The sequence below is a fragment of the Psammomys obesus genome, unplaced genomic scaffold, assembly GCF_907164565.1.
Source record: "Psammomys obesus unplaced genomic scaffold, mPsaObe1.curated_primary_1811, whole genome shotgun sequence".
NCBI classification, from domain to species: domain Eukaryota; kingdom Metazoa; phylum Chordata; class Mammalia; order Rodentia; family Muridae; genus Psammomys; species Psammomys obesus.
This window is the reverse complement of record NW_026585686.1, coordinates 17310133-17325118: the sequence shown is the minus strand read 5'-3', so window position 1 is coordinate 17325118 and position 14986 is coordinate 17310133. Positions and strand designations below refer to the sequence as shown.

At 39.7% G+C, this 14986-nt stretch overlaps 1 protein-coding gene across 15 annotated transcripts in view; it reads right to left on the bottom strand.

The window, feature by feature from the left end:
* Nucleotides 1-14986, bottom strand: part of Tle1 (TLE family member 1, transcriptional corepressor) — an 86326-nt gene that overhangs the window by 15671 nt on the left and 55669 nt on the right. For 9 of the 15 annotated variants that reach the window (XM_055591483.1, XM_055591492.1, XM_055591501.1 and 6 more), the window contains 7 exons: nucleotides 13670-13780; nucleotides 10386-10439; nucleotides 9715-9867; nucleotides 8213-8357; nucleotides 7541-7642; nucleotides 7060-7256; nucleotides 5667-5743 (listed from right to left, as the gene is read on the bottom strand). In XM_055591483.1, the coding sequence (XP_055447458.1) occupies nucleotides 5667-5743; nucleotides 7060-7256; nucleotides 7541-7642; nucleotides 8213-8357; nucleotides 9715-9867; nucleotides 10386-10439; nucleotides 13670-13780 (839 nt within the window). The remainder of the gene's footprint in view (nucleotides 1-5666; nucleotides 5744-7059; nucleotides 7257-7540; nucleotides 7643-8212; nucleotides 8358-9714; nucleotides 9868-10385; nucleotides 10440-13669; nucleotides 13781-14986) is intronic. The other 6 variants (XM_055591511.1, XM_055591529.1, XM_055591543.1 and 3 more) reach the window with 2 other exon arrangements.

The following is a 14986-nucleotide window of genomic DNA, read 5'->3' as shown; positions in this document are numbered from 1 at the left end:
ATATTACTTGGAATTCTTCCCTTCTGCCCAGAAGAGCACCCTATTCTCTCAGGTACACATTACCAAGGCCCATTTGCCCCTCCCTGCAGATAGTTCTTCCTCTAAACCTTTGCCACAGCACTTATCACATGAAACATCACTGCCCTGATGTTCCATAGTTCTTTAAGTACAGGTGCAGCATCTTGACCAGTCTATAGGAGAACTGGCGCATGACCACTGAGTCAGAGCAAGTCATCTGCTCTTGCCTGATCACTTTCAGGAAAAAAAAAAAAGGTGTTGTTAAAAAGGATATTGCCCAGACAGTCAGCATGAGGAGTCCAAGTACAACATACTATACATTTTAAGTATGCTGGGGCAGGACAACAGAGCAAGCAACATGCCCAAAGGTTTCTGAGGGAAATATGCCTACTTTGAACTTAATTCTAAAATCCTAGCAAAAGAACTACCTGCTACAGACAAATGTGAACAATAAATACAAGGCTATACTTTTATCTCATATAGTCATTTCTGAAGATGTAAAGAGGGAGAAAGGGGTTCAAAGAGAGACATCTATAACCACACACCAAAGAAAATCTTAGCTTCAAAATAACCAAAAGACCCAGGAGTTGAAAACAAGTTAAAATAAATAGCAAAAACAAAACAGATCAGACATTGTTTTTAGCAGACAACAGACTTCAAAAGCCAAATATCACTGTGGTGGTTAATTTTATTTGTCAACCTGCCCAGTCTAGGAAATGGCTGGAAACATTCCAACTGTGACTGGGAGGTGTTTCTGAAGAGGTTAGCATCTCATTGGTGGACAGAATAACATGATCCACACTCACCAATACAGGCAGGTAACACTGGGCATTGTCCAGCTCACTGAGGGGCCAAAACAGAACAAACAAACAAAAAAAAGCTGAGAAAGGGTTAATTTACTCTCTGCTTAGGCTGGCCTGTCACCTGCTACTGCAACACTAGTATCTTGGTTCTCAGGCCATCAGACATGGACTAGAATTCGAGCTAAAACTGCTATATCTTCCCTATCACTCCCAGTTCCTTTTCAGACTCAGAACTGCACAGTCAGATTTCCTAGTGTTCCAGCTTACTGTTGGTAGACCATGGGATTTCTCAATTTTCATAACCATGTGGGCCAATTTTTCTTAAAAGGTTTCCTGTCTATCATATATTAGTTCTGTTTCTCTGAAGTAACCTAACACAATCATACTAAGAGAAGTAGGTTTTCAAATACACTAAACAGGCTAGATATGTAAAGCAGGCAAATCATCAGAGAAGGCAGAGGGAGATGGGATGAAAGCTGTTGGTGCTGAACTCCCTCTTGGCTGAAAGCTACTGTAAAACAGTTTCTTCCTAAAAGGTAATTTCTCTCTAACTTTTCTTTTCCCTTTAGGCTCTAGATCCCAGAAAGAACTTTAAAGCCTAATTTAAACTCTAAACAAGTGGGTAGAAGACTCCAGAATTATGTGCCTGGCCTTCACACACAGAGAGAAATAACTTGAATTACCCTACAATCTCAAGTCACACTATAATTAGTCTGAATTAAGACAACCCCAAAGGTGGTCATGGGGGTGGGAAACATGGATTTATTTATAGGGAGAAAGGACATGCTACAGGAAAAGACACACTTTTAAGTTTCTCTGTCAAGGATCCTCATAGATTTCCTAGAACTAGGAACACATTCACATTAAGCTAACTGAATACCAACTACATCTCAGGGGTTCAAAAATAAAGTTACGATTTTCTCTTACAAATAGACTAAACAGCTAGGATTTCTCCCTTAAAAATGAACTCAAACTGTGAAGTGCAAAAATTATCCACATCCCTTCAAAAAGGATACATCAAGAGGTCTTATACCATGACAGGCTCACATAGCCTTATTAAATGCAATAAACATGATGCATTGACGCATTTAATATTTATCTACATCTCATTGCTTGAGGGACAAGAAAATTTTGGGAACCTTAATTCTACTAGAAAGAATATATAAACAGGGCTTGCACACATGACTATAATCCAAGGTCAATGCGTCTGTCATAAACCTAACAAAGGGCTAGCAGAATGAGAATGTCTGTGAAAACATATCTGAAAAGGGCTCCATGAACATGGCACTTGGGGAGGCATCTGAGAGGGTAAGACACTTCAACAGAGCTATGGTTTGGGTAAGCATCCCACCATTGCTTAATCCCAAGCATTGCCAAATTTACATTGTCCTTGGTAGGTAGTCCTGGAAGGTGTAAGAAAGATAGTTGAACATAAGCCTAAGAAGCAAGTAAGCAGCATCCCTCCATGATTTTTCCTTCTACACCTGCTCCAGGCTCCTGCCTTGACTTTCTTTCATGAGAAGCTGTTTACTTAGAAGTGTAAGTCGAATAAACCCTTTTCTCTCTCCCTCCCCAAAGCTATTATTGCTATCACAGCAATGGAAAGCAAACTAGGATACCACCTAAATTATGCTTCACTGGCATATTAGTTTGAGACTTTCTACCCCACCTCCCATAAAACCAAGTCCAAAAATTTATCACTCTGCAACTTATCACCAAAGTCTAGGAACCAATGCCGAAAGAGATTAAAATAACCTTTCTCTTCCATTCATTTCCCAATCCTTCACAGCCACTGAAATCCGTGCCTTGAATCTAAACTCCTTCTCTTGTCATCATTCCATTCTGTATAAGGTCTATGAGTCCTCTCTGCCTTGATACTTCTTTGCGACTTTATTTTCTTCTGAGGAGTTTCAACAACATGTAAAAACTTAATACAATTTATGTGTATTCAGTCAGTCTTGTAAGTTTAGTCCCTAAGACAGTTGTATTCAACATGTGGATCATGATCCCTTTGGGGGTTCAATGTCCCTTTCACAGGGGTTGCCTAAGACCATCGGAAAACAGATATTTACTTTATGACTCATAACAGCAGCAAAATTAAAGTTATGAAGTAGCAACAAAAATAATTTATGGTTAGGAGTCACCACACCATGAGGAACTATATTAAAGGCTTTTAGTATTAGGAAGGTTGAGAACCTCTGTCCTAAGATCATGAGGAGACTCTGAGATGGTAGAACAAGTGCCTCTTCTCCAGCACACATCCATTCAGGTCCCAGTAAAAACTAGGCAAAAGAGAAGGAAGTGACAGTGCCTAGAAACTTGATGAGCTGACGTGGGGACCTCAAACTGTACTCTATAAGAAAAGACTGAAGCAGTGAGTAAAAGGCTGTATGTTGCAACAATGCCTATGAATATCACAACGACAGATTAGCAACATAGTGTGGCTTCTGGGGGTAAGAACAAAGTTAAATTGCAGCTCAAGGGCCTGAAGAGTTTCATGTTCACAAGCTTCGGGTCCTTGGACACATCTGTTCAGAGGCATAATGCTGCATGGAGTGATTGCCATAACCAAACTGATAAAGCCAAAAACATTTGTACTACAAAGGTGAATGTCCCTCTAGCCCAGCTGAACTTGGAGGTCATTCTCTGGAGGCACTCATCCATGTGCACATGAGTCTTTTACCCCCTCTTTTTACATTATCTGGCTGCTCCAATCCCTGGATTCTGGTGGACCTAGTCCTTCCCACATAAACCTTGGCTTTGTGTACCTGCCTTCCTAAGAAGATTTTTCCCATCCTAATTTTGTTCATGTATGTTTGCCTGTCATCTACTGCTCTGCCTAACTTAACACAAGTGGAATGAATTGTGGTTGGTAGTTATCAGACCCGTAAGGTTGGTAACATTGGGAGCTCTCTTTCTGGAGAGTCCTTTGCAAATACAGGGTACACTAAGAGGCTATTGATACCTTTTCCCATCTCCAGGACTACCCAAACCCTTAGCTCTTTCTCAGACTTATTTGCGTAAATTTTATTCTTTGTTCACCCCACCCAAGGCATGTTAATTTGTCTCTATTTCTCTTAAGAGCCTCAGATCAGCTCTGCTCAAAGTGCAGTCTGTAAACATTTGCCACTATCATAATGAGCACAGTTGCTAAGAGCTTTACACAGCTGACAGTCATTTCATGACTACTGACTCTTGTAACAAATAGTACTTAGATTTTGTGTCATGTCTCCAGATTAATTTTATACTGTTTCAGAAATACCACTCTTTGACCAATCTGTCACCATAAATCTAAGCAGCACTGAGGCAATTAGTAACAGATAACACATTCTTTCATACAAACTAATGGATCAACATAAGCAATAAGATTATATTATCAGAACCTAGCAATGAGGAAGTTCACTGTCTCTGTACTACCAATTTATTTTGTTTTCTTCACGCAGCTCACCTAATACATGCTAGTAGTGGCAGCTCAAATCAGATATCAATGGACACCTTAAGTCTTAACAATCTGCTACTATAGCCTTTGTTTCTATGAATATTATACTCCTAAATTATAGTTTTTGTTGTTGTTGCAGTTCAGACAGGGAGTGTTGTGATAAAAAAATTCAACCCTACCTCAAAGTTGCAATCCTCCTTTCTGTTCTTTCTGAGTGCTTGCTGTGCAACGTACGCCACTAGTAATGGTGTTAGCACAGCTTTGAACATGAAGAAATACAAGGTACTCACAAGCCAAGAAAGGACTTAGCAGTGCCAATTAGAATATTACTAACTTCTGCTGAAAATTATGCAGAATGGGCATGCCCAGGTGCACAGACCACCTGTAACTACGTGCACACAATGCAAGCATATACAAATTTTAGGAAATGTAGTCTATATTAGACATGCCCTGAACACCACTCTTCTATTCCAGTATTATAGCTCATATCTCTTCCTACAAGACAGCTACATAACCTTTATATTGCCCCGAAATGCACTGATAGAAGGAAAAGACATGCCCTGAGGGTAAGGGGTGGGATAAAGACTGAGGTATACCCTTTAGAACCTCACATTTGGAAAGTCAACAGTCCATAATGTCCTCCAGCCACAAACACAAAAGAGAGAGAGAGAGAGAGAGAGAGAGAGGAAAGATATTGACCTGTTCTTCACATTCTTCAATTTTGCTTTATATAAAACTTGAGAAAATCAGTTATACCTTGAATTTATGCTTCAAATAACTAGCATTGGAAGGGTTTGATTTTTTGTTTGTTTGGTGAGTCAGAATAAACAATGGAGTGTTTCTAGATGTTTTTGTGTCCTTTAAATTCCTTGTTCACCCATAAGAAAGCTGTACTTTAGGTAAGTGTTATATGGCAAAGCAAAGCACCTATCAAAACTGGGACACTGGTGTCCCATAAGACTGACTGATCAAGTAACTTATTTCTACCAACATAAGAAAAAGGTTATATTGTCCTGGGTGAAGAGAGGGTGGTCCAAGCCTCTAACATTTCAAGAGTTCTTGACAGTTCACCTGTGTACAACATGAATAAAAAATCTGACAACTGCCTTCCAGTTCCACAAGGCAGCAACTTCCTGCAAAAGGATCAGGCAGGAGGGCCTAACACCTTCAGTTCTTTCCTCTTACTGGTACTCATTTTCTATAGCTTCTCTTCAAAAATAACTAAATACATGAGCTCAGGAGCTCAGGCACAGGAAGAAGCCAAAGGCATGACAGCTACAAAACACCTATTTATAGAAAAGTCTTAGCACTCCTTAGACATCCAAGACTATCTTCCCTTGGGAACTGTACACTGCTGACACTACCACCTATGAAACAAACCAAAACCAAGGAACAAAGGTACTTACGGTTTCCCGCCAGGTATTCCTGCCAGGTTGGGGGGAATGGAAGGTACTCTCATGTGGGGAGGAGGATCAAAACCAACCTAGAAATAAAAGTAAAGTGTGAGAGACTCAGCTTATATGAAGTGGACACTCCGTGGACACTGAGTTCACCTAAGAAATCCATATACCACCTAAACAATGTAAGTGGGCACAGTAAAAAGGGCAGGTAATTCTCAAAAAAAAAAAAAAAAAAAAGGTACAATGTGATAACTCAACTACCTCTAAATACCACAAAACACACTTTCTTCTGTGATGTGGAGATGAGGTGTGATCAGTTTGTACACTCTGGGTACCAGTTTCTCAGGATAAACATTTTCCATAGATACTGGCTGTCCTGCCTCACCAAGCAAGTGAAGAGAGGATAGTGACCAGTCTAGCTATACTATTGGCTATTTAATTCTTTTCTTCCCTGGGGGCAGGTCACAGCATTGTGGAATGCTACTATTCACAAGTGATAATAAGAGCACTGCCCCCTTTCCCAATGTGGTAACTAAAACTGCTGCATGCCACTCATCAAGGTCAGTATTTACAGACTCATATGCCATCCTGTTATTAGGCACTTATCACACTAGATTATAAAGGGCACTTCAGTTGAGGAGGTAAAGAAAAAAATAAAACTGTCCATGATATATATACTTATAGGAAAGATTTTTCTGTGAGTTGCATTTTACTCCCCTTCTTTGTGTTATTTTACCTTTCAAATGTACTTCTTTATCTTCTAGGTAAAAGAAAATTGGAGCATTTGAGTGACGACAGCACAACATGAAAAGATTGGCCCTATGGTTTTAAAATCTGTCCATGTGATACATAAATGACATCTTTTACATAAGCCAGCATGTTCATTTTGAAGAACATATAGGCATGGAAAGAAAAGGCTATGGCTTCTCAAATGTTTTTCTTAAGATGTAGAAAATGGAAAATAGCTCAAAAATGACTACAATTACTTGAATACTTTCAGATTAAAAAAATTACTTTGGTGAGAGAAAACCATGTCTATCCTGGAACCATCTATCCAAGGAACCTCTAAATACTGCCTTTTTCATCCACAGACCCAATGAAACAAAAGACATTTGTCTGAGCTTAACACTCAGAATAATGAGCAAGGCTTATAAGAGGAAGGTAAATACGTGGCTTGAACAGTGATAATCATCTGTATTGTTTGCTTCTAAGCATGGGGTTGGCTGTATCCCCTTCAGGGAAGTAGGGGATATATCTTAGACCCAAGCACCCAGAATTCAACTCAGTGCCTTTCATCCCAGTCTGTGTATCCAGACGCCCATTGCCCCAGTTCTACACCTTGGACCCTGTACCCTTTGGGTTGCCTACTCCCAGGGGCACACCCAAGCATATGACCTACCATTGGGGAGCGCCCATAGGCCACCACAGCTGCAGCAGCTGCAGCAGCTGCAGCACTCATCTGTGGAGACATGCTGTGTAGACCTGCATAGGCAGCGCCAGGGCTGGTGAGCTCTCCATTCATGCCTGCATGGGGTACCATGCCAAAGGGGGCAGGGTATGGACCAGGCACTGCCAGGGGCGTCCTCAGGCCAGCTGCTGCAAGAAAACATGTTATGTGTGATGAGAATAATCATCATGTCAAACCTGGCCAGTGATTCCAGTCATTAGTTATGATGATAGGTAGGACTTACAGGGGATGGATCATCAGTCCCAACAAGGTCCTTTCCTTCCCAGAGCTAAACTTTCCTCCAGGACAGAAAGCATGACCCCCTTATTTCCTCATTGGCAAAGCAGCCGCACCAGAAAGCCAGGAGGATTAATTGACATCTTTGCACCGAATTCACAAAGGGCAAGCCAAGGCACAGATACTGCATGTTTACCTGACTTAATCTCAAAAGAAGATTTTCTGGATAAAATCCAAGATTTCTCCTTCAGTCCGAACTTTCCACTCCCTGGTACCAATTCCAAATGAAAACCATATCCTGGATTTGTGCAAACCAGAGCAGGGCTTTAGGAGGGGCATTCTGGTGCCTAATTCCCTTGGACTCAAACGGTTACTTTTTAGCTCCTCCAGTGAGGAAGATCAAATTCAAAATTATGAGTGATTCCATGGGCTAGAGTCTCAGCAAAACCCTCCCAACTTCCAGGAAAGAACCATTGATTCCTGAAGATATACAAAAACAACCAACTACAGGCGGCAGCAAAATGTACAGTATGGCTATAAAGTCAGACATTTTGGTCAATATTAGCAACATTAGACATGCAATGACAAATTTTGTAAGATTATTTTTGGAATAATTATCAGAAACTTTACTGTAATCCCTAGGATTTGAATTATTTTGAAATAAAAGAAAAGCTGAATGTAAACAGCTAGAGACTAATTGGTGCAGCTGCTAAAATCCAGGACAAACAGGTCTATTACCATGTCTTTTCAGAGATAAGAGAAAAGTTCTAAGTGCTTCACATTCAAGGGCAAACTGTCATGAGATTAGCAGACAACACATCAAGCTGGGATGGAAGAAACAAAGCACAGCAGGAGAAGGGGTGCTGACCTGCTTGGTTGACAAGGGGCTCCATGGCTGGAGGCTTGCTGAGACCTGGACGGAGGCCTGGAGTAGCACTGGTGCCCGGGGTTGGCATGTCACTCCGAGGCGTTGGTGTGCTGGATTTCAGAACAGGCGTGTTGGCTTTTTCATGCTGGTATCATTAAACAAATTAAATGAGTATTATTTTTAATCCAAGCCATATTACACAATTTATCACAACAGCAGCTGGGGCACTGGGCACCTTCTAGTAACTCCCTAGCCAATCTTCATAAATCCACACAATGTCGATAGCATTAACTTATAAGCGAGAAATGTTGACCTTTCCTCTTCCTGCCAGATTAAAACTCAAGCTGGAGACACACAGAGCAAGATTAGACTTCTTCCTCCACACATTTTATTTTAAAAAGACTTTTCCATTATGTTGTGAACTTTGGCGCTATGCCTTGTTAGAATGATGACCATTCAGAGATTCTTTCCAAGTCACTTAGAAGGGCATACCTCACCTCCAAATTTGAGTGGAACCCTTTTTCTAGCCTCACCTTTATGAGATTCAGACTGATGGTGACAGACAGTGGACTTATTAACTATTTCAGAAACAAATCAGCATTTCAGAGATAAAAGTACTAGCATCCACGCTACAGTGTTCAGACACAAGCCAAGAAGGAATTTCTGTTTGGAGGTAAGCAATCCATGTGGCTACCTAGCTAATGAGGATCTACAGTCCAGACAGGAGACATCACTTGCCATATGACTTTTTTTTGAGACAGTAACAGGATAAAAAAGGTTTCTTCTTTTATCTCTTAACTCCTTGTGTCCCTAGAACACAGCGTAAAAAGTACAAGGGTATAGAAAAGAGAGTGGGCCAAAAACCTCAGCTCTGTCTCAAGATTTGATAGAATGTTCTCAATAAGTTACTCAGGCTTGGCTTTCCTCTGTTTGTATAAAGAGATAACCTTAAGGCTACCACCCTGACGTACGTAGTCTCACAATGTAGCATAGACATTGGCTTTCAGTTACAGAGCAGCCTTCTTGCTGGGTCCTCCCAAGGACTATCACTACAAGCATGTTCTACCATCCTCAGTTATACAAAGTTTGTCCAATGAATGAATGACCACATGAATGGGCTATGATGCATCCCAAGCTTCATGTGTATATATACCAATTCTGATGTGACATGCCCTGGTACAAAGGCCCAGTTCACCTCATAAACAGTACCTTAACAAAATCAAGATAGTTATTTGCTACCAACTGTTTCACAGAGCTGAGTCACGAACATATCCAAGAAAGAAAGAAAATGATGCACAGAGAAGCTTTTGTACCCACTCTAATCGTGGTCCAAGAGACAAATGAGGCAAAGGTGAACAATGAATAAGAACAGCAAGTGTTCTTTTTCAATACTTGAACACAAAACCTTTAAGCAGCAGAATCCCCAATTCATATACTTCAGGGTCCCATGTTCCAAAAAGAAAATGGCAGTGTCAACCAGAGAAAGACCAGCTCCTACCTACCAGGCTCACTTCTTTGGATTTTAGGGAAGAAGAGCTTCCTGAGGAGGCTGTGGATGCCGGGCTGCCTGAAGCATCTTTTTTCAGCAGGCGGTTTTTGTCAATTCCATTTTCCCGGGGTGAGTGTGTGGGACTTGCATGTGGAGAAGAAGGGTCCTCAACACAATAAGAAGTTGACATGTTTTAGCTCAGAATAGACATACTTTTCCATATTCTCAAGTAAAGAATAATGCTGAAAATCTTTTAGATTTGAGAAGGTATATAACGCCCACTTAATGAGCAAGATAGTATTTATAATACACCTAGGACCATATCATGAGAAAAACAAATCTATCTCTTCTAATACCAGGTGTATCCTCTAACAAGACATCTAATATAGAATTAAAAAATGACTTAGGAAACAGTTTTTTTTTTTTTTTTTTTTTTTTCTGGTGGACCAAACACAGGTCTATAGGTGTTAAAGGTAGGTAACGCTCTTCAACTGAGCTACATACCCAAATCTACTTTTTTTTTTTAAGGGAAAAGTACAGTTTCTGTTAGGCTATGTCTAGCCCATTCATAAGTGTCCATTGAATTCTTAATATATGAAGGTGTAAGACAGACACTGTGATTCCACTCTTTCCCTTAAAATTGTACTTTTCTCAACACTATTCAAGAGATGAAAATGCAGTTACCTCATTAGATACATCCACAACTAAGTTGTCATCACTCTTGTCCCCATCACTGTCCTGGAGAAAGAGTTTTGTTTAATAAAAGGTAAGAATAAGTTCTGAACAGTTCAATTTCTTTCAACAGTTCTTGGTAGCAGAGAAGGTAAATACACAGGATAAGCTTGCAAGTTCTCTTGAAGCCTATAGGCATTTACCACCACCTTTCCACCCTCTTCCTCTAACCTAGAGCACACAGAACCTCAAAAGGAATATTGGTGTAGTACAAGCCAGCTGCTTGTAGACGAGCTACCTAGTCTCAATTTGATTATAAAACATATATTGTTCTATAATGTATGGCTGCAATGGTAGTATCTTACTTAAAATCTGAATTTTATACACCTTCATATTAGAATTCAGTCCACTTGATTTTAAAGTAAAGAACACTACCATTGCTTTTATACATATCACTCTGAAGATACACAACTAGACAATACGGGGCTCACAGACAATCCGTAACTACAGACATAAATTTAATTGCACCATCTTCCCATGAGGTCAGTAGTTGTAACAGAAAACAAAAGATCTAATCTCATGTAAAGAATAAACTTTTGGTTGCTGGTGATACACCTAAGTTTATATAGTGCTTACTGTGGACAAAGCCCATATCTTGTACAATTATCAGGTGTAGTGCTGCAAACCAATACTGGAGTCATGAAAGTTTAAGTCAAGTTTATACTTGGCTACAAAGTGAGCTGAAGCCAGTTTGGCTACTATGTAAGGGAGCCTGTCTTTAAAAAAAAAAGGAGAGTGGGTGGCTGATGAAATTTAGGTCAATGGCTAAGGTACTTGCTGTACATGCAGACTGGATCAGATCCTCAGAACTCACAAAAATGCCATACAGGCTCAGAGGGTACCTGTAATCCCAGTCCTCAGGAGACAGAAAAAGGGATTCCCTGGGCATTCTAGGTAGATGGACTCTAGAGAGTGGACAAGACTCTTGACTCAATAAAATAAAAATAAATAAATTGGCATGCTGTCAAAGAAAGCACACAATGTCAACTTCAAGCATCCGCATGAACATTCAGACACACCAAACACATGAGAGTTAAAAAGAAAAGATAAGGCTCTTTACTCTGAGGTTGGGAGAGATGGAGGTAGCTGGAGGGCACTGCCATCCAGCATAGAAGCTTTTACTGTATTTTCACTGAATATAAAGTTGGCTAATTGTAGGAAATTCTATGGTTACTTTCAGTCTGGAAAGCATTCAGAAAAGCTGCTCAATTTAATAAGAGTTCACTCCAAAACCAATGTTTAAAAAATTCTATTTTCTTAGTGTGGTGGTTTGAATAAGAATGTCCTCCATAGGCTCAAATGTCTGAACACTTTGCTCCTAGTTGGTGGCTGTGTTTGGTGAGTTTGATTCTACTAAACAAAGTATATCACTGGGGATAGGCTTTGAGGTTTCAGAGCCAAGCAAGCACCATTGCTAGTACAATACAAAAGTTCCATGGAGTTCACCAGCAACATATATGACAGCCAGTGCTAAAGTCAGGAGCAAGTCAAAAATTTACTGAAATACTTTCATTGGAAAAAAAGGCAATAAAGAAAACAGATTTTCTTAGTTTCAAAGTAAAGCACAAATATTCTCAGCTGTCAAGGGCAGAAATGGTGAACAAACATAAACCAGAACAACTTCTCTTTTAGAAAATCAATTATAAAAATGATCACAGTACAAAGCATGAAATGGGTAACTATAGCAAGCAATTTACTACCTTTGGACTCCTTTTCAATTTAGGAAAAAAATTCCTTTCAATGGAAAAGAAATATGAGATTCTTATATAGTATTATAATGACCAAAATAGGATAATTAATATTCCCGTTGTTTATCACTTCTGTTTGGGACCTCAAACTGTCCTATACTTCTTGATAAATATGTAAAAGGCTGTGCTAAACAGAATTCATCTTACTCTGCTGTAGAACACTGTCTTCATCTAAGTACTTTGCATGATTCCAGATCCTCAGTTTTAGCACCCTGTTACCCCTCTAATGAAGTTCTGAAGTGAATCATTCATGTTTTCTGCAGCTGAAACTTAGCTTTGTAATGGGCCCTTCTGTAAATATAATTCAGCAAAGAGTTCTGGTCTTAGGCTTTGCCTCCCACATGTTCTAAAATAATCTCATTACATCACCCCAACCTCATTTATCTAATGAGACAAGACATTAGTACCAGAAAAACATAAGGCCAAGATATTGATTCTAGGTGCCTTATTGCTGATTTAAATATACAAGCCCCATAGAGACAAATAACCCACCATCTGAACATAACAGATAATCTTCTTGACTGCTAATCTTTACTGTTCCAAATGAAAGAAAATACATGCAGGTCTGGGCAACAGATAGAGGCAGAAGGAAATTTAAAAGGCTTGGGTGAAACTGGGGAGTACCAAAGACTTTGGTTTTTGAGATGTTTATTAAAACATGATATAAACTGTGGATTGATCTAGGACCTCTAGGGAAATGCCAATTCTAAGAATAGGTTCAGGGCTTCAACACAGCAGTTTTGGAATATAGTGCTTCCAAAGTGCCACTAACCTATGACCTCTGATGAAACACAAGCTCTGGTCAAGTTTAGCTATGAAATGGAAGTGATACCCAAGTTGGCAGGTTATATAATCTGTGTCACAGCACAGGGTTCCTGGCACTAATCCTGGCAAACAAAATGTTACCTATTATTAGCTGAAGGCTTAGGCAAGCCAGCAGGAAACAGAGGCCTCACAGCTCTGGAATAGACCCTTTTACTTTCCAGGCCAACAAGCAAGTGGCCCAAGACAATTTGGTCTTTCTTGTTTTGTTTGTGTACATGTTGTATGTGCGCTTTAGCATGCTAGGGATCAATTCCAAGGCCTGGCAGATGTTAGAAAAATATTCTACCACAAAACTATGTCTGCAAACGTTGATTTTTTTTTTTTTTAAAGACAAGTTCTCACTATATAGCCCAATGTGGCCTTGGTGTTATAATCCTCCTGCTCCATTCTCCAGGAACTGGTGCTATAGCCTCACACAAATAACCTGATACTTTCATAGTTCCCTTGTGAATAACTAAGTTAGAAAAAAAAAAGTCTAAGTCCAAATGAAGTGTAATATAATACACAACCCTGAAGGAAAACAGCACCCTTCAGTGTAGGAACTTACCTCGTTACAGTATGAACTGATTAAGAATTAACACACTCTAGCATTATACCTGGATACTTGCTCATAAAGAAAGCAGTAAGTAAACAATTATCATAGGAATACCTTTATTCACTTACATAGTTATCTTTATCATCCACCTTCCTTTTTTTGATGTCACTGGAAAACTCTGGACCATTTCTGCGTTTATCTGTGCCTCTTAAGCTGTCTGAGACCAAGAGGGAATTACTCTGCAAGACAAAAAAGTACTAATAAAGGTTAATAGGCCTTTTTGTATGCAAGAAAACCCAACCTGGAAGAATTATTTTAGAAAGTGGACCAACAATCTTGTATCTCAGCAGTAAACATTTAGAAAGAACTTCAAAAGAAACCTGAATTTACACCAAACTGTTTAAATGCTGGTGAATCCTTGAGGTCCTATTCACTCAAAATGTACTTCTATTTAGTGTTGGAAAAATAGGCACTTGCTGACTATGTGTAGATGTGTTTTTATTCTTTTTCACTGCAACCTCTTGGGGAGGAATATGAACAGCCTTTGAGTAATGCCTGATATCCCTTTATCAGGCACATTTTATGACCAGAAGTCACCTTGTGCTACTCGTGCTACCAAAAGGCTCCAAAGGTACTCATGGGAGTAATAGTAGTTCCTAACTGGGAAATTACACTTTCCACATAACAATAAAGGACTTTTAAATTCTTTTAATCTGCTGTTGAAATAAGAATTGGCACAGTTAGCCATGCCCCTAAAATTTAATATTTAAAAAGAAATCTTAGCCAGTTGTAAACCTTCAACAGCAAAAGCAGTTTAAACAAAAGCAGGAATGAGGACTAATCTTTGCCACACACACAGGACACTTTGATCAGCATATGCTGAGTATAAACTTATGACCCAAAGAAAACAGGCATTTTAGATATTTTGGGGCCACATGACATGACCTGACATCCCTTCAATTCCCATCTTTCCTCAGGCTAAAGCAGAACATGTTACAGAGTTCTTTTAGGAGCTGGATTAGCATATGCAAGGCAGCAATTTGTTCAGTGATGTGTTACTGACTTGAACAATGCTGAATGAGCTGTGCAAAAACTGCCTTTCACAAGGCCCACATAACCCCAATTTCTGCCAAGATGTTGAGAACTAAGGACGGGGGTAGTGCCCAAGGTCAGAAATTATGCTACCCTTTTTGGCTCAAACAGTACCACAGTATGTACCAGAAACATAATCAGCCAGTACTGGGATAAGATAAAACATGGACCCCACTTTGACAGTATTCCCAGCTCCACTACAAAAAGAAAAAGAGGAAGGAAGGAAGGAAGGAAGGAAGGAAGGAAGGAAGGAAGGAAGGAAGGAAGGAAGGAAGGAAGGAAGGAAGGAAGGAAGGAAGGAAGGAGAAGAAAGAAAGAAAGAAAGAAAGAAAGAAAGAAAGAAAGAAAGAAAG